This window comes from Myotis daubentonii, chromosome 13 (genome assembly GCF_963259705.1).
Source record: "Myotis daubentonii chromosome 13, mMyoDau2.1, whole genome shotgun sequence".
NCBI lineage: Eukaryota > Metazoa > Chordata > Mammalia > Chiroptera > Vespertilionidae > Myotis > Myotis daubentonii.
This window is the reverse complement of record NC_081852.1, coordinates 5,711,046-5,738,754: the sequence shown is the minus strand read 5'-3', so window position 1 is coordinate 5,738,754 and position 27,709 is coordinate 5,711,046. Positions and strand designations below refer to the sequence as shown.

Sequence of the window (27,709 nt, the reverse complement as noted above, 5' to 3'; positions counted from 1 at the left end):
TTGAATCTATAGATTGCTTTGGGTAGTATGGACATTTTGATGATGTTGATTCTACCAATCCATGAACACGGTATGTTCTTCTATCTATTTATGTCTTCCTCTATCTCTTTTTCCAGTGTCCTGTAGTTTTTTGCACATAAGTCTTTTACCTCCTTAGTTAAGTTTATTCCTAGGTATCTTAATTTTTTTGGTGCGATGGTAAATGGGATTGCTTTCGTAGTCTCACTTCCTATAAGTTCACTATTGGTGTAAAGAAATGCCATAGTTGTCTTGGCATTAATTTTGTATCCTGCTACATTGCCGAATTCATTTATTAAGTCTAATAATTTTTTGATGGAGGCTTTAGGGTTTTCTATGTACAGTATCATGTCATCTGCAAATAAGGACAGTTTTACTTCTTCTTTTCCAATTTGGATGCCTTTTATTTCTTCTTTTCTGATTGCAATGGCTAGTACTTCCAGTACTATGTTGAACAGGGCATCCCTGTCTTGTTCCTGTTCTTAGGGAAAATGGTTTTAGATTTTGCCCATTGATTATGATGTTGGCTGTAGGTTTGTCATATATGGCTTTTATTATGTTGAGTTATGATCCTTATATTCCTACCTTGCTGAGAGTTTTTATCAAGAAAGGGTGTTGGATTTTGTCAAATGCTTTTTCTGCGTCAATTGATATGACTATGTGATTTTTATCTCTCAATTTGTTTACGTGATGTATCACATTTATTGATTTGTGGATATTGTACCATCCTTGCATGCCCGAGATAAATCCTACTTGGTCATGGTGTATGATCTTTCTGATATATTGCTGGATCTGATTTGCTAGAATTTTGTTGAGTATTTTGGTATCTATGTTCATGAGGGATATTGGCCTATAACTCTCTTTCATTGTATTGTCTTTATCTGGTTTTGGTAGTAGGGTGATGCTGGCTTCATAGAATGAGCGGGGAAGTATTCCTTCCTCTTGAATATTTTGGAATAGTCTGAGGAGGATAGGTTTTAGTTCTTCCTTGAATGTTTGGTAAAACTCCTCTGTGAAACCGTCTGGCCCTGAGCTTTTGTTTGCTGGGAGCTTTTTGATGACTGCTTCGATTTCTTCCATAGTTATTGGCCTATTGAGATTTTTAGAATCTTCTGGATTGAGTTTTGGAATGTTGTACTTTTCTAGGAATATGTCCATTTCCTCCAGGTTGTCTAGTTTGTTAGAGAAGAGTTGTTCATAGTATTTTTTAACAATTCTTTGAATTTCTGTGGAGTCTATTGTTATTTTACCTCTGTCATTTCTGAGTTTGTTTATTTGATTCCTCTTTTTTTGCTTCTTGGTGAGCCTGGCTAGAGGTTCATCAATCTTGTTTATCCTTTCAAAGAACCAGCTCTTGGTTTCATTGATCTTTTGTATTATTTTTTTGGTCTCTATGTCATTTATTTCTGCTCTGATCTTTATTATCTCCTTCCTTCTGCTCACTCTGGGCTTTTCCTGTTGCTCTCTTTCTAATTCTTTGAGTTGTAGAGTTAGATGATTTACTATCATTTTTTCTTGTTTATTGAGGTAGGCCTGTAGAGCTATAAACTTCCCTCTCAGGACTGCTTTCATTCTGTCCCATAGGTTTTGGATTGTTGTGTTTTCATTGTCATTATTTGCAGGGTGTTTTTAATTTCTTCTTTGATCTCATTGGTAACCCAATCAATATTTAATAACATTCTATTCAGCTTCCAAGTGTTTGGGATTGTTTTTATTGTAGTTTATTTCTAATATTATGCCATTGTGGTCTGAGAAGATGCTTGGTATGATTTCAATCTTCTTGAATTTGGGGAGACTTTGCTTGTGACCCAATATTTGGTCTATTTTTGAAAATGTCCCATGTGCACTTGAGAAGAACTTATATTCCATGGCTTTGGGGTGAAATGTTCTGAAGGTGTCAATTAAGTTCATCTGATCTAGTGAGTCATTTAGAATTGCTGTTTCTTTGCTGATTTTTTGTCTAGAGAATTTATCCAGTGATGTCAGTGGTGTGTTTAAGTCCCCTACTATGATTGTGTTGTTGTTGATCTCTCCCTTGTTATCTTCCAGGAGTTTTTTTATGTATTTGGGTGCTCCTGCATTGGGTGCATATATGTTTATCAGGGTTATATCTTCTTGTTGTATTGATCCCTTTAGTATTATGAAGTGGCCTTCCTTATCTCTTGTTATGGCCTTCACTTTGAGGTCTATTTTGTCAGATATAAGTATTGCTACCCCAGCTTTTTTTTTCATTTCCATTTGCCTGAAAGATATTTTTCCATCCCTTCACTTTCATTCTGTGCGAGTCCCTTGTTCTGAGGTGGGTCTCTTGTAGACAGCATATATATGGGTCATGTCTTTTTATCCATTCTGCCACTCGATGTCTTTTGATTGGAGCATTTAGTCCGTTTATGTTTAAAGTTATTATTGAAAGGTACTTGCTTGTAGTCATTTCTATTTTTGTGCCTATATTCTTTCTTACCTTTTTATTTCTTCTTTTTGCAGCATTCCCTTTAGCATTTCTTGTATTGCTGGCTTGGTAGTGATAAACTACCTTAGCCTTTTTTTTGTCTGCAAAGCTCCTGATTTCCCCTTCAATTTTGATTGATAGTCTTGCTGAATAGAATATTCTTGGATTCAGTTCTTTGCTTTGCAACACTTTGTATACCTTCTTCCTTTCCCTTCTAGCTTGATGTGTTTCTGTTGAGAAATCATTTGATAATCTGATGGGGGATCCTTTGTAGGTAACTCTCTGTCTCTCTCTTGCAGCCTTTAAGATTCTCTCTTTGTCATGTACATTTGCCACCGTTATTATGACGTGTCTTGGTGTAGGTCTTTTGGGGTTCATCTTCTTTGGGACTCTCTGTACTTGTGTAACTTTTTTCTTCCCCATATCTGGGAAGTTTTCTGTCATTATTTCTTAAATAGATTTTCTAATCCTTGCTGCTCTTCTTGCCCTTCTGGCAGCCCTATTATGAATATGTTACTTCATTTCATGTTGTCCCAAAGCCCCCTTAGGATGCTATAGGGTAAGTGGAAATCACACATATAAACATGACATTAAAATTATTTATGAGCATGGTGATCACTGGAGGTGAGGGGAAGGGCCTCGTTGGTAGGTCCTTCTGATTCACATGCCATACAAAATGTATAAGACAGATTTTATAGTAAAAGATCCCAGGGCAGAATAATAGCCTCAGTTTCACCCTCCAGTTGCTGTACAGATTGAGCTTGTTTCTCTACCTTATCTTCTAACTCAATAATTTGGTTCTCTGCTTCTTCTAGTCTACTGTTGAAACCTTCCATGGTGTTTTAGATTGTAGCTATATCACTTTTCATTTCTTCCTGATTCTTGCATAGGTTGATTTTCTCATTCAGCCAGTGAATGAATTGTGCAACCATTACTCTGAATTCTTTTTCTGTCATGTTGCATGCTTCAGTTTCATTAATTTCCTTTCTTGGTGACTCCTCATTTTCTTTCCTCTGGGGATTGTGTCGTCTCCCCATTCTGACTATCTCCAGATGGTTCAAATGTTGAGTTGCATGGGCCTGGGCTGTGTGCACTGGGAACTTCACACAACCCTAGTGTCACTGAAGAGCTCTGACACTAAGATGTGTGGTTGTGGTGGGATGGTGGGAACCAGGCTTGCTCAGAGTCAGCATTACCAGCACTCAATGTGTTCTCGTGTGCGCACTTAGAATCAGGGACCCCACCTGCACAGTGCTGAAACAGAGGCCCCCCCCCCTGGAATGTGTTGAAAATCAGAGTCCCCTAGCATGCGCCAGGAGTCAGAGTTCCCCAAGAATCCAGTATCAGAGTCTCTGTTGCTTTGAATGGCCTCACATTGAGAATCAGGGTCCCTGTGTGCACATGCACCAAGAATTGGAGTCACTGGCTCTTAGTGTGAATGCACAGGGAATCAGGGATCCCAGGGGCAGGTGATAAGAAACACAGTCAAGTCACTGGTGCTTGGTGCTGCCTCCCGCCAGGAGAATCAGGGTCCCAGGGCCCATGCTGCGGGGAACAAGTTCCCAGTGTTAGCGTGTTAGTTCCCAGGCTAAGGTTCCTGTAGCCCATGCTGTGGGGGACAAGTTCTCAGTATTTGCGCACTTCCAGGCTAAGGTTCCTATAGCAGCACTGAGGTCCGGGGGAGGGGTGGGTCTATCAGTTACTATGGTGCTGCCCTCGAGCCTCTGGGGAGAGGGATGGACTCTGTTACTCACAGAGATCTGCTGCAGGGATATCTGGATTCTTGGTGTCCATGGGTCTGTAGCTGTGGTCGCAGGTCTCTGTCCCCATTGGCTGTAGGATCCTGGTTTGCATCTGAGACCAGACTGGGTGGTGCTGAGGCCAGAAAAACAGGTGCAGCTCTGTTTTTTAAGATGGCGTGGTCTCTGTGCCTGCGCTGGCCGCTCAGGAGTGTCCGCGCTTGGAGTGGGGCTACGCTGTCTAAGACTGCCTGATTTGACAGCCCCTTGGAAGACCTGTAGAATCTAACTGTCCCTAGCTCATACACACACACACCACACATGTCCACATACTCCTCTATTGCTCCCTCGCACTCTCACATTCTCTCCCTCCCTACCTTCCTGCTGGTTGCCATCTTCCCGAGACCTCCCCACATCTAATTTCACTCCCCAGAGGTAGTCACTGACTAATCTTTTATATTTCATATTCATAAAATATTTAAATAATCTCTTATATTTATAATAATCTTTTATATTACATTCATGTTAGCCAAGGAAATTTTGACCATGTTTATAATACTACTAGAGGCCCAATGGATGAAATTCATGCAAGAGTAGGCTTTCCTTCCCCTGGCTGACGGCACCAGATTCCCTCTGGCATTTGGGACCCAGGTTTCCCTCCAGCCACAGGCGGACACCTGGGATGCAGGCTTCTCTCAAGCCCTGCTTCGTCCAGAAGGTCATCTGGAAGGACGTCTGGAAGGATGCCTGGTCTAATTAGCATATTATGCTTTCATTTTTATAGATGCTTGTACTGACAGATATTTCTTATTGTTTGAGGTTTACAAATTTTCTATTGAGTTCATACTAAGGGGGAGGAAAATTTAGCTTTCTTATAGCTTGATTAACCTATATAATTCTTCCCCACATGCTTCACTTTTCCCAGAATAGTTATAGCACTAGATTTTATTGGCCTCAAGCTTTAATAGTAGAGATGTCCCAAAATGTCTGAAGATTCTCATCTCTCCATTCTCTTTTAAGAGTGGGGTGCTTTTGAGTGCTTTTTGCGAGAAGCCCATGTGATTGTTCTGTCCCATATTGCCTCCTTCCACTGCCCATGAGAACTTGTGTTCTAGAATCTAGACTTTCCTCCAAAATAATCCCAGAATAGGTGGGTGGGTTGAAGACTCGTGTTTTCTGTACATCTTTTCTGGAAAACCCTCTTCACTCAAGGAGAAAACAACGGAGAGGAGTAATACAAAATAGAGTTGGAAATGTTACCAATAGCGAGGAAAGGAGTTGCTTTGCACATAAATGTGGAGATTCTGAGAGGAAGTCTGTATTGTGAATGGATTGACAGAGTCTAGTGCTTTGCTATCCAACAATGTTGGCTACAGCAGTGTTCCTGATCTGTTGAGTAAAGTGGGGAGAGCAAGGATTTTACAGCTACATCAAGATTTAGATTCATGTTAGCCAAGGAAATTTTGACAAAATCCTTGACATGTTAGAGCCTCAGTTTTCTCATTGTAAAAAATAGAAATAATGCTAATAACATAGGGTTGTTTTGGCATTGGAAATCATGTTTGTAAAGTGTATGGTACATAGATGCTTCATAAATGATAATCCCAATATTATTAGAATACCCTTTCCTTAGTTTCCTCACCATCGGTGACAGTTTTAGATGCAGCCTGGAGGAGGGAGAAGGAATATTATAGAGGGGAAGGATGCTATAGGGTAAGTGGAAATCACACATATAAACATGACATTAAAATTATTTATGAGCATGGTGATCACTGGAGGTGAGGGGATGGCCTCGTTGGTAGGTCCTTCTGATTCACATGCCATACAAAATGTATAAGCCAGATTTTATTGTAAAAGAGCCCAGGGCAGAGTACTAGCCTCAGTTTCACCCTTTGCCATCTATAAGACCTTCAAATGTATGTAGTCAGTGAAACTCATATTTGCCTTCCCTAATCTGGAAGTACGCCAACCCACATAGATGTGGGATTGCTAAGACTTCTGAACTCTGGGCAGATAGGACACATGTAAGTGTTTCCTACTGAGACAGACACGATGAGGTCATGACCCCATTATCCTTTAGCCTCCTTGCTTGCCATTTAGTGACTGAAGTATGAGCAATCAGCGTGAAGACCTGAAGGGAGGGACAACAGAGGCCTGCAGTTTCCTGCTGCTCAGGACTCCATGAGAGCAGCACAGAGATGTCCTGACTGCGGCTGCCCTCTGGCAGGAGTGCTGGAAAGGCCTTTCATGTCCCAGGTGTCTCAACTTTGTGGGCCGATAAGAAAGGATGGAAATAAAACGTTCTGAGAGCACAGCCTCCCTGCCAGGGACCCTGTTGGGATGTCAGTAAATGAGGGCCAGGAGAGCCAACGTATTAGAATCAGAATATGCTTTCCAATCAACCAATCCTCCCTCATCCCTTACCAAGTGGTCCCACTTAATGTGACCAACCATCCAGGTTTGCCACCCAAGCTCCCTCATCCCCCAGCACACAGGTGTGGTCGTCATGCTCCCCACAACTCACATTGCTGAAAGTCACCACAGGGTGACCTAGTGAATGAAGTCTCTGAGGGTGTGTGCCTGGCTTCAGCTACATGAAGTGGGGAGTACATTACTAAAGGGCCTGCTGGAAGGTTGGGAGGCAGAAGTCTGCCTGCCTGATGGAGTCCTGTCATCTCTCTACCTCAGTTCCTTTGTTTTCAGATCAAACAACATGAAAAACAGATGGGAGGAAATTTACAGCATTGTGGAGAAAATGGTGAAGAAGTACACAAAGTACGGTTGGTGCTTTCCTCCCCGCAGAGTCCACAGCGGTTTGACTCCGTGGGCATGGGGAGCCCTCTAGTCAGGAGCACAGAACCCAGGGCAGCGTGCTGAGAAGGAAGGAAAGTCACACTAGTGCCATCAGCTGGGGGAGGGTTTTTGCGGCTCCTTCCTGGAGGCAAGCCATGGGACGAGGGAAACGGTCGGTGCTTGAGGGACTCCAGATTAGGAAACAGGCAAACAGGGTAACTGAACACGGACAAACGGTGTCGAGGGCCAAAGCAAAAAGGCAACGTAAAAAGCAAGTCGTCTCAAAAATGTGAACGAGGCCCCCCAAAATGGAGAACTTCGTAGGCGTCATGCACCCCCTCTGGCTGCTCCTTAGGGTCACTCTGACCCACGTGTATATTCTCTCACGACGAGTGCTTCGTCCCCAGCCCCAAGCTGAGGATGTCCTTCATCTCTTCAGATGGCGAGACCCTCATGGCGCCCACCTCAGACCGGTAAGTGCTGCTGAATCCTTAGGCAGGCCCCGGGGGCCAGGCTGGAGGGAGAGACAGAAGGGGGAGCACACTGGGGTGCAGATTGGGCTGGCCTGAGCTCCCCCTCTCACCTGTGCCCACCCTGACCCCAGCCCCAGCCCCCAGCCCTCGCCCCCAGCCCCCTCTGCACCTGGCTGTACTGGCCCTGACTGCCTCTGTCCCTCTAGACCAGCGGTTCTCAACCTGTGGGTCGCGACCCCTTTGGGGGTCGGACGACCCTTTCACAGGGGCCGCCTAAAACCATCAGAAAACACATATATAATTACATATTACTTTTGTGATTAATCACTATGCTTTAATTATGTTCAATTTGTAACAATGAAATTGGGGTCACCACAACATGAGGAACTGTATTAAAGGGTCTCGGCATTAGGAAGGTCGAGAACCACTGTTCTAGACCATCTCTGCCCTGAGTCCCTCCCTCCCGCTTTCTAGCACAGGCTGGCTGTGAGCAGTCCTGGGATCTGGTACCACAGAGGTGTGGTCCTTTATGAATATGGCCCATGTCTGGCACCTGCTGTGCTCTCTCACTCTCTGCCTGGACGAGTGGGCTTGGGGCCAGGACAGAGACAGAACCAGAAAGGAAGTGATTTCTGATTGAAGGGACAGGCTTCAGTGGAGGGGAGCTGGGTCCCTTGGTGTGTCTGAGACCGGAGCCCCTGAGTTGTGAGCAGCAGGTGGGCTGAGTGTTGGAGGAAGGCGGCCATCCCTGCATCCCAGATGGGCCGTCAGCAGCCCCATCATGGTGCCCACGCCTGACAGTGGGAAGTTATGGAGCTTCTGAGCAGCTGGGAGGCCGAGATTCCCATGGACACACCAGAGTGGAACCCAATTCAGAGTGGGTGAGACGCCACAGACAGCGAAGGACGCTTAGGAGGGGCTGCAGCCCAGGATTTGTGGCACACGGTGCTGTGCAGGCCCTGGGAGAGAAATCCGGAGCAGCCGGCGACAGAGACAGCCAGCCTGCAGGAGCGGGTGAGGGCCAGCACATGGCCATAGCACCCCATGTCCAGCTCAAGGAGGAGCAGGAGGGCCTGGCTGCTCTCCCACAAGGGGAGGGAAGGCATGGTTCTCACTGGGTGTCTGGCTTGTGTTTAGCACAGAGAGACCTGGGTGGGTTTGAGGTGGGTGAAAGCAAGTCCATGGGCAGGGACTCTGGAGGGGCAGGGAGAGTGGCAGTGGGGGCTGGGCCTGGGCCTCTGGTGGAAGAGCACCCCCTGGGGGACAGGGAGACCACTGCCTCCTTCAACAGCTGGGGCTCAGGGCCTGACCAGGACAAGCTCTGGGGGCCCCTACAGGATGTCCCAGGTCCTCTCTGGAAGGTGAAGTTGGGGCTGTCTCCCAGGGGTGGTGCCAAGAGTGTGAAATCCTGGGCGTGGGAGGGGACACTGGAACAGGAGGTCTTCTAGAGGCAGCAGGAGCCAGGGCTCCTTCAGGAGCAGAGCTTAGAAGGGGGCTGGCAGGGCATTGCCAGGGAGAACCAGCTCAGGAGAGCAAGGCCAGGCTAGCAGGGTCCTGGGCCAGAGCTGGGAAGGGCTGGCTGGCATGGCAGCGTATGTGTGCTGCTGTGGGAAACACGCAAACCTTCCAAAGTGTGGTGAGCGCAGGGGAGGGTGTTTGTGCTGCGCTGGACAGGGCCCTCCCCCTCCCCCCTGGGCTGTGCCAGCTCGCCTCCAGGGCAGCAGCTCTTCTGCCTGCAGGGAGACACCAGCCTTCTGGTCCAGGCTCCACTCTGCCTTCTGTGGCAGCTCCTCCTGGTCCCCTTGGATTAGCCTGAACCTTAGCCCCCAGCGCATGCCCTAGGCCGTGCCCTGCTCCCTGCACTCACAGTGCGGACAGGGACTGCACCGCCCAGGCAGCCTGCAGAGGACTGCTCCTCCTTGCATGGCAGCCCCAGGACCTCTTCCCAGAGGTGCTCTTGTTCTTAGGAGCACGTGGAGGCTGGAACCATCGCTCTCGCACTAGGTATCTTGACTACTTCCTGGAACACGGACCCAGAGGGGCAGAGCTTGGGAGGAGCCAGTCGACCTCAGGGTCTGTGGCAGGGGAGTTGGGCACAGGCAGGGCCTTAGCAGGATGGCCTTTTCCAACTCAGCCTTATCTGTTGGAGGAGAGTGTGTTCCCCGAGGGATGTCTCAGGAGCTTCACACACTGCCAGTCACGTTGGAGGTGCGGGGTTGACACTGCACATGCCTGGATGCTCCCCTCTGACCACAGACAGTCCAGGCAGGGCCCTTGGTGACGTCCCTGATGTCCATGTGCCTGAGACAGGGATGAGCTCAGAGGAGCCAGGCCGTAGCCCTGGAACCAGCAGAGCATCATCCCCCAGCCCACCCAGTGCTCACAAGATGGGTGACAGAGCAGGCCTGAGCAAGGCCCGTCAGTTTCAAAGTCACAGCGCAGAAGGGCCATGGCAGGGCCTCTTGCCTGTGTCCTCTCCCTTCCAGGCAGGTCATCCCAATGCTAAAGGGCATCAGGACAGCTTGGGGTGAAATGGCAAGTCCCCTCCCTGCTTGCATCACCATAACTACTCCCCTGGCTTCTGTAATCTCGATTGCTTTTTGGTGGGGTGTCAGTGAGAAGCAGGGGAGAGGGAGGCTAAGTGTGTGTGCACGTGGCACTCTCTGGCCACAGTCTGGGGACTTCCCCCTAGGCACAGGTAAGGAACTGAGCCCTCCCCCTGTAGCCTAGGCAACAGACCTGCAGTGAGATGTGGCTGGGAAGTCATGTCTACTGGGGGCTGGGCAGTGGTGGCTCTGGAGGCCAGGGCCCCAGAGGGTTGGCCCAAAGGAGGGGGGATGGGAGGACGGGGCGGGGGGGCTGCTCAGCTCCCAGGCTATCCCTGTGCTGCATCATCCCTGGCTGGGACGCTGGGTCCCACTGAGGCCCGTGCTCACCCCAAGGCCCTGGCAGCAGGCTCTAAGTGTCTGTGGGTGCAATGTGGCGGGAGAAGCAGCCCAGAGCACAGGCAACCTGGGATGGCAGGCAGCGCGGGCATAGGAATGGGAGAGAAAGGCCACCTGCCCTGCGCCTCTAGAGGGGCTGCCTGAGGAGGGTCCAAGCTCTGCTTGATTGTGGCGCCCACCCCTTGCTCCCCAAACTGCATCAGATGCCCTGAAGCTTAGCATGTAAGGTAGAAAGAATGTCTAGAATGTGTATGTATGCCATGTATGGGAGACAAAGAGCCTAGGCATGTGTATAAGGCAAAAACCCCGTCGTGGAATAGGACTCTGCTGAGCTAACACTGATGCAAATAAACAGTCCTTTTCTGAGCCTCCGATGCATTTGGTTTGTCACTTCCTGCCAGAGTGATTTCTGCCATAACATTTGGTCCCCTGACCATGAAGCCAACAGCCACGCTGGGCCTTTGAGCCACCGTTATCAGAAGCCAGTGAGAGGGGTTGCTAATTTCGGCCCCCACAACAGAAAGTGAGGTGTGCCACTGGTAATTTCACTGAATCTGACCCTCGCCAGGCCCGACTGTAGCCAGCCACTGCTGTGCCCAGGGAGGACAGTCCTGCCAGGACTTCAGACCACCAAGTGTCCCCGGGGACCCAGGACCAGTTCAGGCCCGCCTTTAAGGCAGTAGTGAAGTTTGATAACCTCCTGAACAGCATAGTCACCACAGAGGACAGGGCACTCCTGGGTTGGAGTCTGGAACCCTGTCTGAATCTGTGTGTGTGTGTGTGTGCGTGCGTGTGTGTGTGTGCGTGTGTGTATGTAAAAGGCTGCCTGCTGGTGACTGTGCTTGCATGGTGCACCTGACCCTCACGTTGGTTTGGTAAAAGAGACGTGGCCCTGCTGACCTCCATCCCTGGGAAGAAACTTATGCCAGGGCCTTGGGGAGGGAGGAGCAGATGGGGTCTCCTCTGCTGGGCCGTGGTCTGAGCTGTTGAAGGACCCCCAGCATGGAAAGCTGCAGCCATCCCTGACTTCTGGATGCCAGCTTCCATGCCCCAATCACTGGGTGCCAGGGTCCAGCCACCCCACTGGGCGCAGAAGTGCTGTGGAGGCTGAGGGCCCAACCCTTTCCCCCTCTCCTTCTGGTATGACAGGAGGGTGTGCACAGCCATCCAGTGCAGCACTGTCCTATTCTCTCTGGTTCTTTCCCTGTCCCCACTGTGTTCTGACCTCTGCCTCTTTGTCCTGGTCTCCAGCCCCAGAGAGCAGAGTGGGCCAGTCCCAAGATAAGCGCCAAGTGGTTGAGTAAGAAGCCCAAAGCTTTTGTAGGCCTGGGCTTGCACAAAGAGTGGCCAGCCCCACAGGGGAATAGCAGGCTAGATGGGACTAAGCGGGCGGGGCTGGGTTAGGTCCCGCCCTTGCAGCCTTGAACTGCCTGGCCAGCCCCTGGTCCCCTACCCCGTGCACCTCCTAGTTCCTAGTCCCGTGGCCTCGGCCTGGCCGGAGTCACTGGAAAACTGGGTTCTGTAGCAGGGCTGGAGGCACAGCACTCAGGCCCTGGCTTACGGCTGAACCACTGAGAGACAGAGCCACCAGAACTGCGGCAGTAGGAGTCCTTGTCAGGACTCCGTAGGAGAGAAACAGAGCGAGACAGAAACCTGGAGACAAAGGTGGCCAGAGACACTGTTGCAACTACATATCTAGTTAAAGCTAGAAACTAAGGCAAGAAGAGGCTTAAAGAGCAAAACAAGGAAAGGGGCAGAGATAGATTTGGAAATAGAAATGGAAATAGGCTGGGTTAAAGATGAGACAGGGCAAAGATAAAAATCAGGGGAAACAGAATCAGAAATAGGTCCTTAAATAGACCAGGGTCAAGGTAAAGCTGGAGACCTGAGCCAAGGACATGGGCAGGGAAAGGAAGGCTTGGAGAAAGCAGAGGTAAGGGGGATGCCATTTCACACCGCTGAGCCGCCTGCAGGGTGGGTGCTCACTTGTGCGCGTGCACTGTGCGAGAACACACTGCAGGGGAGTAGGGGGAGTGTAAGAACCTGGAGTACCCCTGGGCCCTGGGCCCTGGGCCCTCATCTCTCTGGCCCAGTTCTCCACCCCATCCCCACGCTTCCCAGGACCAGGATCCCACATGCTGGGCTAATTAAGGCTCCCTTGATGTCCCCATGGTCTGGGCTGTATATAAGGTAGTCACTAGAAGCCCCGGCTACCCTGACCAGTTTCCTTATATAGATCAATAGTTAAAAATAGCTCAGGTCAAGCCTTCCTGATCCGATTCTGCATTACTGGTTAGGGACAGTGTAAGGTCCTCATGGCACAAAGTGAAAGGAAAACTTCACGAAAAGTACAGTAGCCTCCCATATTGCAAGGGAATTCCGAGGAAGCCAGCCCGCCACCATCACCACCAGAGACACCTGATCCTATAGAAAGATGTCTTAGGTCAGCAGCCCAAGGACCAAGACCCCCAGCGGCAATGCAGATGCCACTGCAGGAAACAAGGGGTCCCCCAAAAGTAGATCCTGACAGGGCCCTATAAGAGGGAGGATCAGTCTTCTATCAGCCATTCTCCACCATTGACCTCCTCAACTGGAAACATCACATGCCGCCATATTCTAAAAAACCCCAGGCAATAGTAGATCTTCTGGAATCCATATTTCAGACTCATCACCCCACCTGGGTTGACTGTAAACAGCTCCTCCTTAACTTGTTCAACACAGAAGAATGCCAGAGAATTATCACTGAAGCCAGGAAATGGCTCCAAACTCGGGCACCAGCTGGACATTTAGACGTAGAGGCCTGGGCACGGGAAGCCTTGCCCTATGAGGAGCCATGCTGAGAACCAGATGTTACAGAAGACCGGAGGAAAACAAGCAACACCCAGAGAAATGGAGTTACACTATCTATTGCACATGCAGGCTCAGAGAAAGATTTCAAATTCTGAGCCAAAACATGGAAGAAGTCCTCCCCTTTTATATCTTTTCAGCCCTTTGTCTTCCAAATAAGGGCTTTTCTGGTCCCCTTTGCAAGTTCTTAAAATCCCCATATGCTGGGGCCTTGAGATCACAACTAAAGGCCTGGCCTGGCGCCAGCACTGATATCTCCATCTGGGGATAGTATATGGCCCCTCTAAAATGGGGCTAAACAGGTCTTGCAGGACCAGACAATTAAAGGGGCAATGGATAGACTATAGCAGGGATCCTCAAACTTTTTAAACAGGGGGCCAGTTCACTGTCCCTCAGACCATTGGAGGGCTGGACTATAGTTTAAAAAAAAAAACTATGAACAAATTCCTATGCACACTGCACATATCTTGTTTTGAAGTAAAAAAAAAAAAATAAAACAGGAACAAATACAATATTTGTATTTGCATGTGGCCCGCGGGCTGTAGTTTGAGGACCCCTGGACTATAAGTTAATAAGAATATGCATTAGGTTAATGACACAGGTTCAGATTACTAGCCCCCCAAAAATGTCTCATTTACCCCATCATTCCCCCTCTTTGATCCTCAAGCTGATTTTCAGCCTTGGGGATTCAATAGAATACTCAAAGCTATGGAGTAGGGTGTTCAGCAGCTCAAGTATTTATCTTTATTACCTAAAGGATTGTAATGGCATTCCAGAGACCTGATCTGGAGTAATATTGGGGCTTTAGGACTTACTTATTTTATCTCTATTAGCTATTCTAACCTGTTTGCTTTCTTAGAGGAAGGGAGAGGGAGTCTTCACAGGTTTCTTCATTTCCGGCTTCAGAGCAGTTGGAGTGGTGAGAAGCATGTCTCAGGGTCCCATCTATTTCTTCTTCAGTTGGCCCATTGTCCTTGCTCATGTCTGTCTTACTGCCTAATATATCCCCTCAAGGACCCTGGCTCTGAATTCTTTTAGGGAAAATGAACGTCGGTGGGCTCCTCTGACTACTTCCATGCTGAAGGGGGACAGAGCTTTCTTTCAGAGCCAAGATATCCTTGCTGTCTGTCAAAGGGGCGATGAGGCCTGGGCACAGAAGGAGGTGGGCTCGTGACCTGGTGGAGACAAACTGTATTATAAAATTTAGTATTATTGAGCAATCAGAATAGCAAGAGTTACAACAAATGGTCTGGTGGAAGGGAAAGAAAACATTTAAGTTCTAATAATTTCTATTGAAATAGAATTTTTTCCTTAAAATTACCCTTATGTTTATTAAAGAGCCAAATTTAAGACTAATTTATCTATAGTATTCAACTTTGCCTGATTGTTTGCATAAACATAACAAGAATGGTAACTGACCACTTTTGCTGGAATTTCATGATTGAGTCTCAATGGGCCCCATAGGGCGGGGAAGCCAAGCCATCCAGCTGCTGTCAGGCTGCCTGCAGTATCTGCTGCATTAGGTGAATTCCTCACCTGCAGTGGCTCTGCCCGGGCCCATGCCCTAGGCTTCAAGGCCTATCTCAGTAGCCTTCCTACTCCTCACGGCCTAGAATGCATGGGGGTTCCTCAGGGATGCAGAGGTGCCCTTATTGCTCCCCTTTTACTCTGACCAACCACCAGTGATGGTAGGGTATGGGCCTGACACTCCAGTGCCATCTATTTTGAAAGCTACCAAGCAAGATACCAGGCTTTCTCTATGGCACTCTTATTGGCTTCAAATCTTCAGAGTCCAGACAGAGCTCTTTAAAACATGATACTCCAGTCAAAGTTTTTGGTCAGTAAAACTACTATTGGAAACCAGTCTTATTGAATTTATGCAAAGAAATGCATTGCCATGATTCATTTATTAAGAATTGCTAAATTTTGGAGGGATAATATAGGGAGAAAAATACACTGGCCTGCTTTAAGATCTTCTGATTTTCCTTGTTAGTCCTTTTCATGGACTTTCCAGAGTAATATTTTTCTAAATGTATTATAAGAAAACAGTACTGTCTTTTAATGACTAGAAGAAATTTAAAATGCTTCTATACTCAAATAGATAATTACAGATATCCCTGTAGTAGGGTTCCCCCTGCTTGGCTCGTCCTTAAACTACATATGGTCTCTGGGATGGGTGACATGCCCTCTCAGAACGGACTAAGGGAGTAGCTCTTCTATATGAGCTTTATCCCTTCACAAGGTCTCACATGTCACAGGACCTCACAGGGTCTGTAATTCCTGTGACAGAGGGCTGGTACTCACCTCTTCCCTCTGTTCCAAACAGGCCTCCCTCACTTTCCTAAAGTTGAGGTTTGTGCCACCCCTGACATGGGCATCGTCACAAGGCAGCACGCAGGCTGTCAACCATCTTTCAATGAGAGAGCATCAGCTCCCAGTTTTCTTTCATAACTGGGACCAAAACCTGATGGGTATCCTTCCCTGCCTATTTGGGCAACTGCCCTCTTGGCAGCTGGGCACTCTTTACTTCTTTTTGGGTTCAACCCCACATAACCCCCTTCCAGGACAGATAACATACAGCCATAACAATGGCGCTCAGTGTTGGAAACTAGACACTTGCCAGTTACTCTCAAAGACTATCAAGGTCTGTAGACCAACACAGGTCTATAGTAATTGCTGGCAGCTGCATTCAAATCTGCAAGAGAATCAAAGGTTAATATAGCATATTGACATAATAAAGTATAATATTGGTACTATGGCCATATCTGTCAGCTAAATCTTATGCCATTAATGATGATACATGGTAGGGCTATATAAAACATCTCTGAGAGAGGGTGACTAAAGTCCACTGTTGACCCTCCTTATATAAAGTAAAACTGTTCTTGACTCTCTGAAGTCATGTCTATTGAGAAGGCATCAGCCAAGTCCATCACATAGGGCATTGCTCTAATGCCACGCAGGGTGATCTATGCACTTCGCTACAACCAGCACCTCGGAGTGTAGCAGGGGAATCATCTTGCTCAGTTCTCTGCAGGCCACTGTCAGAGCTGTGCATGGCAGCTGGTTCTTCTCTCTAGCCATAAACACAGTCTGTCTCTGGTTCAGGGAGAGTGTCTTCCCTCCGCCCTCTTCTGTTAACTCTGTTTATCTGTTATAGGGTCTTGCCATCCTTGTCTCTTGCTGCCCTTTGGCTTTAAGCTGCCAGCCTAAAACAGCCAGGGCTGCAGCTAGAAACAACTTTGCATCAGGCCCCCACCTTCCCAACCTGTCCCCTTTGTGGCAGGGCAGCGTCCAGGCCTCGCCCAAGGGGGTGCACTGGAAAGGGATATCAGCCCCTCCTCTCCCGGCAGCAGCAAATACTGTCAGCTGCAGTTGTATTTCTGAACCCTTTTGGCACATTTGCAAACAGGGAGCTTTCACTAGCTCTATTGCTGGCTGCTTTTACAGATCCCGGGGCTCACTGTTTGTCTTCCTTTAACCAGCAAACCAAATGCTTAAGTCTTTCATTGTGTGTTGTAAAATCCTTATAACTTACTGGGAAGCAACTTGGGTGTCAGGTCACTGGCATCCCGGCTTCTTCCTGCAGCTGGCAGCTTGGGTGTGGATAGCAAATGACACTGATTGGATTTCTCCTATTAGTATTCCTCAGTACTTTGATGTAAGTTATTTACCCTTTCTTTAGGGAGGCAAAATGCAAATCATTTACTTTTCGTGGCTTACTGGCCTATATTATTTACTTAATTTCCTTTTAATATTTCTCTTCTCCTTCTGATTACATATATAAACTTTATAAATTTGATATTTCTAAATTAACCTTTAAACCTTCTATGTCCTTCAAAAATGCATAAACATGCCTCAGACTTTCCACTAAGTATTTTTACTTTAATATTTCTTTCTTTTTGCAATATCTTCAGTAACTTATACTGGCCTTTTCTTTCTTTTTTTCTTTAAAATATATTAGAATTCCTTATTCTTAGAAACCTCAATCTTTCAATGATTACCAAAAAATAAACAGTCAGCATTTCTTAGATTAACATTTATGAACACACTTTAAATATACTTTTGCTTTCAAAAAAATACATCTTGAACAAAGTACAAGAGACCTTCTGTGATGAAACTAAGAGCAGGCAAATTAAAACCTCTAACATTATGTTAGTTTTCTCTTTTTACCTTTCTTTTTTTATGTACATAGATATTCTGAATTTCTTTTTTTTAATATATTTTATTGATTTTTTTACACAGAGGAAGGGAGAGGGAGAGTTAGAAACATCGATGAGAGAGAAACATCGATCAGCTGCCTCCTGCACACCTCCTACTGGGGAAGTGCCTGCAACCAAGGTACATGCCCTTGACCAGAACTGAACCTGGGACCTTTCAGTCCACAGGCTGACTCTCTATCCACTAAGCCAAGCTGGTTAGGGCATTCTGAGTTTTTTTTAACAGCTTTTCTGCACTTCTATATTACCTGGGTGCAGGTGGGCTGAGACCTGGGGGTGCCGGGGGATGCGTCGACGTAGGGAGAGATAGGTGTTATTCATTTTTATTTTTTGAGGTCTGCAAGCCGCTTTGATGATGGAAGGGTCTGGTCCATTCTTAACTCCTCCTACTCCAGGTCTCCTTTGGCTATCGGAGCTACGCTGTGTTCAAGGCTGAAAGCTCTCTGTAAGATATCTGTTAAGTACAATAAGTCTTTCTCTGCCCAGCTTTATTCTATTTAACCCTTTAGGATCTGGACCTTAGGGTCCCCTGAACCAGCAGCACAGCAGTAAACAAATGTTTCCTTTCCCAGATAGCCATAGTCAACTTTTAAATTACTCCTTCTTTTAGTCTAGCTAATCAGCTGAGCCACAGGGTCTTCCAGCAGAGTTTTAACTTTTTTTCGCTCTAACTCCTTTTGCAGCTTAGAAAAACTGGCTTCTGATGGCACAGTGGCCTTATGGCAGTTAGGACCTTATTAAGATAGTTCTCCTCCTGAGGGGAAGGCTGGGATTGTAAATCGCCATCTTAGCTGTTCCCTTCGATCATCTCTGAAAAGCTTTATTTAAATTGTTTATTATACCTTAATAACTTTGAGATTTGGTATTGACTATAGAATTAATCTTTTTTCTAGTCAGGCCAATAAAATATTATATTTTAAAGTTCCGTTATTGAATATATCGATGCCCAGCAATCTTATTTTGCTAGGCTCGGCGCCAGAAACAACCTGCTTCTTTGTTTAAAGATGGCACAAAATAGCTTTCACTTCACACAGGCTCTCACACTTACACTAGACAGTCCGAGTTTTGACTTTTACCCACAGAAAGTCCCCGAGGCAAATATTTTGCCTAAGTAGTGTTTAGCTACTTTTTCTGCCCCTAAAAGCATGCCTGAACTTGGACTGCAATTTAGTTGACACTCACCCAGAGTTTAAACAGTCCACTAGATTCCTGACTGATTTACCTGAGAAAGTCATATGACTTCCTGGGAGGTTATCAAGCTCCTCTTCCACTCTCTCAGAGTAGGCCTGACTACCTGGGGCCCCTACTTTACTGTTTCTGTTGACAGGTCCAGAAGTGTCTGTCCACTTTCTTCAGGTGCTGGCCCGGTCCTAGGCTGAGGTCCGGGAGCACCCGGAGTCTCCCAGTTCAATTCAGCAGAGCCTCCCAGAGGCCTATCCAGTGCCCCCAGGCCCCAAACCCAACCCACTCACCAGAGGCCAAAAAGACCAGTGTGGTTTGGCTTCTAGGTCAGGGAACCAGATGTTACAGAAGACCAGAGAAAAATGAAGCAAAGCCCAGAGAAATGGAGTTACACTGTTTATTACACATGCAGACTCAGAGAAAGATTTCAAATTCTGAGCCAAAACATGGAAGAAGTCCTCCCCTTTTATATCTTTTCAGCCCTTTGTCTTCCAAATAAGGGCTTTTCTGGTTCCCTTTGCAAGTTCTTAGAGAGCCCCATTTGCTGGGTCCTTGAGACCACAACTAAAGGCCTGGCCTGGCACCAGCACTGATAACTCCATCTGGGAATAGTATATGGCCTCTCTAAAACGTGGTTAAAGGTGTTTGTGAGGCCTCCCCCCAACAGCCAGAGGAGCCACTACAACTGTGAACAGCACTCACTAGAGGAGCTGCTACCAACTGAGGAGCAGCTGCTACCACAACTGCTCAAGGAGCAACCACAACCCGAGGAGCCACTGCCACCGAAGGAGCAGCCAGAAAAGCAGCTAAGTGATACAGAGGCATGCAACATGACAGAAAAAGAATTCAGATTAAGGGTCCTAGAGTGCATAAGCCAGATGGAGGAAAAAACAACAACTTATGCAAGAAGCAAGAAGAAACAGATGAAATAATCAATAAATTATGTAAGAACCAAGAAGAAATGAAGAGTGATATAGCTGCAATAAGAAACACCATGGAAAGTTTCAACACTAGACTAGGAGAAGCGGAGGACCGAATTAGCAAATTAGAAGACAGGGAAACAAAACACACCCAAACTGAACAGCAATTGGAGAAAAAAATGAAAAGACAGGAGGAGAGCCTAAGGGAGCTATGGGACAACATGAAACAAAACAATATATGAATACTAGGGGTGCCAGAACAACAGAAAGAGGAACAAGGATTAGAAAACCTATTGGAAGAAATAATATCAAGAAAATTCCCAGAGGTGGGGAAGAAAAAAATCACACAAGCACAGAGAGTCCCAAACAAGGTGAACTCGAGAAGACCCACACCAAGACACATCATAATTAACAAGGCAAATGTTCGGGAAAAAGAGAGAACCTTACAGGCTGCAAGAGAGAGAAGGAAAGTTACATTCAAGGGATCTCCCATTAGATTATCAAATTATTTCTCAACAGAAACACATCAGGCCAGAAAAGAATGGACGGAAATTTACAAAGTGATGCAAAGCAAAGGACTGAATCCAAGAATACTTTAGCCAGCAAGGCTAACATTCAAAATTGAAGGAGAAATAAGAAGCTTCACGGACAAAAAAAGACTAAGGGAGTTTATCACCACCAAGCCAGCAATGCAAGAAATGCTAAAGGGACTGGTGTAAAAAGAAGAAATAAAAAGCTCATAAAGAAAACAGCTACACAAAAAAAGAAATGGCTACAAACAAGTACCTTTCAATAATAACTTTAAACGTAAACGGACTAAATGCTCCAACCAAAAGACATCGAATGGCTGAATGGATAAAAAAAAATGACCCATACATTTGCTGTCTACAAGAGACCCACCTCAGAAGAAGGGACTCACACAGACTGAAAGTGAAGGGATGGAAAAATATCTTTCAGGCAAACGGAAATGAAAAAAAAGGAGGGGTAGCAATAGTTATATCGGACAAAATAGACCTCAAAGTGAAGGCCATAACAAGAGATAAGGAAGGCCACTTCATAATACTAAAGGGATCAATACAGCAATAGGATATAACCCTGATAAACATATATGCACCCAATGCAGGAGTACCCAAATACATAAAAAAAATCCTGGAAGATATCAGAGGAGAGATCGACAACAATACAGTCATAGTAGGTGACTTTAATACACCACTGACATCACTGGATAAATCCTCTAGACAAACAATCAGCAAAGAAACAGCAATTCTAAATGACTCACTAGATCAGATGGCTTAATTGACATCTTCAGAACACTTCACCCCAAAGCCATGGAATATACAATTCTTCTCAAGGGCTCATGGGACATATTCAAAAATAGACCAAATATTGGGTCACAAACAAAGTCTTCCCAAATTCAAGAAGATTGAAATCATAAAAAGCATCTTCTCAGACCACGATGGCATAATATTAGCAATAAACTACAATAAAAACAACCCAAAGTACTCAAACACTTGGAAGCAGAATAGCATGTTATTAAATATTGATTGGGTTACCAATGAGATCAAAGAAGAAATTAAAAACATCCTGCAAATAATGACAATGAAAACACAACCATCCAAAACCTATGGGACACAATGAAAACAGTCCTGAGAGGGAAGTTTATAGCTCTACAGGCCTACCTCAATAAACAAGAAAAAATGATAGTAAATCATCTTACTCTACAACTCAAAGAATTAGTAAGAGAGCAACAGGAAAACCCCAGAGTGAGCAGAAGGAAGGAGACAATAAAGATTAGAGCAGAAATAAATGACATAGAGACTAAGAAAACTATACATAAAATCAATGAAAACAAGAGCTGGTTCTTTGACAGGATAAGCAAGATTGATGAACCTCTAGCCAGGCTTACCAAGAAGCAAAGAGAGAGGACTCAAATAAACAAAATCAGAAATGATAGAGGCAAAATAACAACAGACCCCACACGAATACAAATGATTGTTAAAAAATACTATGGACAACTCTACTCCAACAAACTAGACAACCTGGAGGAAATGGACATATTCCTAGAAAAATACAACATTCCAAAACTCAATCAGGAAGAATCTAAAAATCTCAATAGGCCAAAAACTATGGAAGAAATTGAAGCAGTCATCAAAAAGCTTCCAGCAAACAAAAGCCCAGGACCAGATGGCTTCACAGGGGAGTTTTACCAAACATTCAAGGAAGAACTAAAACCTATCCTCCTCCGACTACTACAAAAAATCCAAGAGGAAGGAACACTTCCAAGCTCATTCTATGAAGCCAGCATCACCCTAATACCAAAACCTGATAAACACAACACAATGAAAGAGCGTTATAAGCCAATATCCCTCATGCACATAGATACCAAAATCCTCAACAAAATTCTAGCATATCACATCCAGCAGTACATCAGAAAGATCATACACCATGACCAAGTAGGATTTATCCCAGGGATGCAAGGATGGTACAATATTAGCAAATCAATAAACGTGATACATCACATAAACAAATTGAAAGAAAAAAACCACATGGTCATATCAATTGACGCAGAAAAAGCATTTGATAAAATCCAACACCCATTTTTGATAAAAACTCTCAGCAAGGTGGGAATAGAAGTATCATACCTCAACACAATAAAAGCCATATATGACAAACCCACAGCCAACATCATACTCAATGGACAAAAACTAACACCGTTTCCCCTAAGAACAGGAGCAAGACAGGGATGCCCCCTCTCACCACTCCTGTTCGATATTGTACTGGAAGTATTAGCCATTGCAATTAGACAAGAAGAAGAAATAAAAGGCATCCAAATTGGAAAAGAAGAAGGAAAACTATCCTTATTTGCAGATGACATGATATTATACATTAAAAACCCTAAAGACTCCATCAAAAAACTATTAGACCTAATAAATGGATTTGGCTATGTAACAGGATACAAAATTAACACCAAGAAATCTATGGCATTTCTATGCACCAATAGTGAACTTACAGAAAGAGAGACTAAAAAAACAATCCCATTTACCATCGCACCAAAAATGTTAAGCTACCTAGGAATAAGCTTAACTAAGGAGGTAAAAGACCTTTACTCAGAAAACTACAGGACGTTGAAAAAAGGGATAGAGGAAGACATAAACAGATGGAAGAACATACCATGTTCTTGGATTGGTAGAATCAACATCATTAAAATGTCCATACTACCCAAAGCAATCTATAAAATCAATGCACTTCCCATTAAAATAACAATGGCATATTTCACAGGCCTAGAACGAACTCTCCAAAAATTCATCTGGAATAAAAAAAGGCCCCGAATAGCTGCAGCGATCCTGAGAAAGAACAAAGTAGGTGGGATCTCAATACCAGATATCAAGCTGTATTACAAAATCCACTGTTCGCAAAACTGCCTGTTACTGGCACAAGAACAGACATATAGATCAATGGAATAGAATAGAGAGCCCAGAAAGCGGCCCGAACCAATATGCTCAATTAATATTTGACAAAGGAGGCTAGAACATACATTGGAGTCAAGATAATCTCTTCAATAAATGGTGTTGGGAAAATTGGACGGATACATTCAAGAAAATGAAACTAGACCACCAACTTACACCATACACAAAAATAAACTCAAAATGGATAAAGTACTTAAATGTACAACGGGAAACCATAAAAATACTAGAAGAATTCAAAGGCATCAAAATCTCAGACATATTCTGAAGCAATTTCTTCACTGATACACCTCCTAGGGCATTGGAAACTAAAGAGAAAATAAATAAATGGGACTACATCAAAATAAAAAGCTTCTGCACAGCAAAAGAAACCATCAACAAAACAACAAGAAATCCCACTGCGTGGGCAAACATATTTGCCAATGTTATATCTGATAAGGGCCTAATCTCCAAAATTTATAGGGAACTCATACAACTTAACAAAAGGAAGATAAATACCCCAATCAAAAAAATGGGCAAAGGACCTAAATAGACACCTTTCAAAAGAGGACATTCAGAAAGCCAAGAGACACATGAAAACTTGGTCAAAGTCACTAATCATCTGAGAGATGCAAATGAAAACAACAATGAGGTACCATCTCACACCTGTCAGAATGACTATCATCAACAAATCAACAAACAACAAGTGCTGGAGAGGATGTGGAGAAAAAGGAACACTCGTGTACTGCTGGTGGGAATGCAGACTGGTCCAGCCACTATGGAGAACAGTATGGAGTTTCCTCAAAAAACTAAAAATGGAACTCCCATTTGACCCTGTGATCTTACTTCTAGGAATATATCCCAAGAAACCAGAAACACCAATCAGAAAAGATATAGGCACACATATGTTCATAGCAGCACAATTCACCATAGCTAAGATCTGGAAACAGCCTAAGTGTCCATCAGTAGATGAATGGATTAGAAAACCGTGGTACATCTACACGATGGAATACTATGCTGCTATAAAAAAGAAGGAACTCTTACCATTTGCAATGGCATGGATGGAACTGGAGAGCATTATGCTAAGTGAAATAAGCCAGTCAATGAAGGAAAAACACCACATGATCTCACTCACTCATGGATAATAAACACCATTATAAACTTATGTACAAAAATAGATACAGAGGCAGAACTGCCTTGAACAGACTGTCAAACTACAGTGGGAATGCCGGGGAGGGGTGAGGCGCGGGAGGTGGGGGGTAAGAGATCAACTGAAGGACTTGTATGCATGCATATAAGCATAACCAATGGACATAAGACACTGGGGGGTAGGGGAGGCCGGGGGATTGTTAAGGACAGGAAAAAAAAAAGGAGACATATGTAATACTCTTTGTAATACTTTAAGCAATAAAACAATTTAAAAAAATTAGTAATAGAACTACCTTATGATCCAAAAATTCCACTTCTATATAGATAGCTAAAGAAATTCAAAACATTAATTTGAAAATAAAAGAAAATAGGGTTAAACAGGTCTTGCAGGACCAGACAACTAAAGGGGCAGTGGCTAGACTATAGGCTAATAATAATGTACATTAGCCTAATGTACATTAGATTAGTGGCACAGATTCAGATTGCTAGCCCCCCAAAATGTCTCATTTTCCCCATCACAAACACAGAGGAGGAAAGAAATCGCCTAGAAACATACTGACTCGTCTTCCTCCAAGGGATAAGGGCAAGAGCCAAGAAGCCTACAAACATGGCAAAGACCTCTGAGGCTTTACAGAAACCAGATGAGAGTCTGGCTGACTTCTATGAGAGACTCTGTAAAGCCTACAGGGTCTACACTCTATTCAACCCAGAGGATCCTGAAAACCAACGCATGGTCAATGCTGCCTTTGTAGGACAGCCTCAAACCGACATTTGACAAAAGCTCCAGAAATTAGGGAGATATGCTGGAAAGAATGCCATTGAATTACTGGAAATCGCCCACAAGGTCTTTGTAAACTGTGACAGTGCTGCCAGGAAGGAAGCAGAAGGTGGCTCTCCTAGCCATGACTTTGGAGAACCCAGCCCCACCAGGGACAAAAATCACAACAGAAACAGCGAAGAAATAAAGAACCATAAAGGAAAGCGCCCCTGAGACAAGACTAATGTGTCTACCATAAGGAATCTGGACCCTGGAAGAATGAGTGCCCCAAACATAAAAAAAGAAAACCAGGAACTTCTGCCCTACCCAGCCTCTACCAGCCAGAACCAGGAGTGGACTCTACTGAGCCCCCATGAGCCCATAGTCAAAATGAAGGTTGGGAGTCAAACAATAAACATTATGGTGGACACAGGGGCTGAACACTATGTAGTGATGCAAAGGGTAACCCCCCTATCACGACAGAAAGGAAAAATCATAGGGGCTACTGGGACCACAACCTATAGACTATTCTGTGGCCCTTGACAATGCTGGCTGGGGGGCCACCAGGTGATTCATGAGTTCCTGTATAAACCACTGCAAAATCCTGACCACATTCTGTACATGGATGGCAGTAGTTTCATGAGTGAGGGCAAAAGGTATGCTGGGTATGCAATAGCTTCAGATTCTGAAACTTTGGAAGCAAAAGCCCTTCCTGAGGGATGGCCTGCCCAAAGAGCAGAACTGTGGGCACTAGTGAGGGCATTAGAACTTAGCAAGGATAAGCAGGTCAACATATATAATGACTGACGCTATGCCTTCACCACCCTACATATACATAAAACTATATACAAGAAAAGAGGACTCCTGACAGCTGCAGGGAAAGGAATCAAAAACCAAATGAAGCCTGAAACTGTTAGAGGTAGTCTAGGAACCAAAGTAAGTAACAGTCATCCACTGCAAGGGCCACCAAAAAGGAAAAGACTCAGTGTCAGAGGGGAACTGTCAGGCAGACACTGTAGCTAAACAAACTGCAAGAGAACAAGAAACACTGTCCAAAATCATGCTGGCTCCAGAACTACCTACACCCCCAAAATATACAGCTCAGGAAGAGGATGGCACAGCAAGAGGGAGGAAATGTGACCAAGGAAGGATGGTGGGTACTCCCAGGCCACAGAATCTATGTGCCAGAACAAATAGCCACCGGATGGTCCTCCAGCAGCATGAACTCACCCACCTGGGAAAAACCGTTCTAGAAGCCTTACTGAGCTGGTACTACCTGATTGCTCGACTTCCTTCCCTCTGTGCCTCGGTCTCCCAATGCTGCCTTTTCTGTGCTCAAAACAATGCCAGACAAGGCCCCATTGGGCCTGCCAGAATCTAGCGCTGTGGCCAAGCACCCTTTAAAGATCTAGAGGTATAAGTCACTAAAATAGGACCCAGCAGGGGAAACAAATATCTCCTGGTTTTTTATCTGTACTTTTTGGGGCTGGGTTGGGGCTTACCCCACACATATGGGGGCGGGGGCGGGGGCTGGGGAGTGGGAAGCAAAAAAAGTAACCAAAGCTCTACTAAGAGACATCATTAGGAAATATAGGATGCCATTGACTAATGGCCCAGTCTTTGTGGCAGAAGTGGTGCAACAGGTTGCTAAGACTCTGGGCATCCAATGGAATTTAAAAGGCCTACTGGCCGCAAAGGAAAGTAGAAAGCATGAATTGGATACTTAGCAGGCTATGACAAAGCTATGTCAGGTAACTAACCTGCCCTGGACTGACATACTGCCTCTGGCTCTTCTGCCCGAGGGCAAAGATAGAGTTCTCCCCTTTTGAAATCCTATATAGGAGACCTCCCGCACTAACTAACTCAAGGGAGACATAAAATAACTAGGAAATTTAGAAATTCAGAAACAATTGCAAGGACTAGGAAAAACCATCCTTAAGGTACATAGATAGGTAACTCATAGAATGCCCATTTCCCTGGGAATAACTGTACACCCCCACAGACCAGGGGATCAAGTCTGGGTAAAATACTGGAAGAGAGAACCCCTCAGAGCAACCTGGAAAGGGCCCTGTTTACTCATACAGCCCTTAGAGTTGTAGGTCTGAACACCTGGATCCACCACTCCTGGGTGAAGGCAGCCAACCAAGGATGGCCAATCTAAAGGGGAAAAAACAAAACCAACCAGGACAATCCTCTGCAAATCACGCTAAAGAAGTCAGTAAAACCTATTTATCAGTCTACACAAAAGCCTGAGGACTCCATCAGTAGACCCGATAGTCACCACCTGCTGGGCTGGCCTGGGCACTGGACCTTGTATCCTTACTTACATTTCTCTGTTAGCAATATGGACAGTTTTTCTCCTCACCCTTCTTGTTTATTGTTGTCTACAACCAAAATAAAACTATCTCTTTCACTGTCACTAATCTCTGTCACTGAGACCTCTGGCTTCCCCCAATGTTCCTGCCAGGAACCTGTCTATACAGGGCTTATGAGCCCCCGGGGAACTAGCCCCCCCCCACCCCCCACCCCATGGGCTCTATAGAGCATATCTCAGAAAGCTAAATACTCCAAGCCAGAACTTTGTCAGCTACAATTCTAAGATTAATGATGTTCTCTAAGTCTACTAAAGGCAGCTTAAGAATCCAGAGGTGGGAAATGAGATGGCAAGCCCCCTCCCTGCTTGGATCACTGTAACCACGCCTCTGCCTTCTGTAACCTTTCTGGCTTCTAGGCCTACTGACAGTGAGAATCAGGGGAGGAGGAGGGCTAAGTGCGTG

The 27,709-nt window shown here is 45.4% G+C and overlaps 1 protein-coding gene across 1 annotated transcript in view; it reads left to right on the top strand.

The window, feature by feature from the left end:
- The window catches only part of LOC132214627 (anthrax toxin receptor-like), a 76,774-nt gene that overhangs the window by 25,087 nt on the left and 23,978 nt on the right, over positions 1-27,709 (top strand). The window contains exons 2-3 of the mRNA XM_059661964.1: positions 6,910-6,981; positions 7,407-7,472. Coding sequence (XP_059517947.1) covers positions 6,910-6,981; positions 7,407-7,472 — 138 coding nt within the window. The remainder of the gene's footprint in view (positions 1-6,909; positions 6,982-7,406; positions 7,473-27,709) is intronic.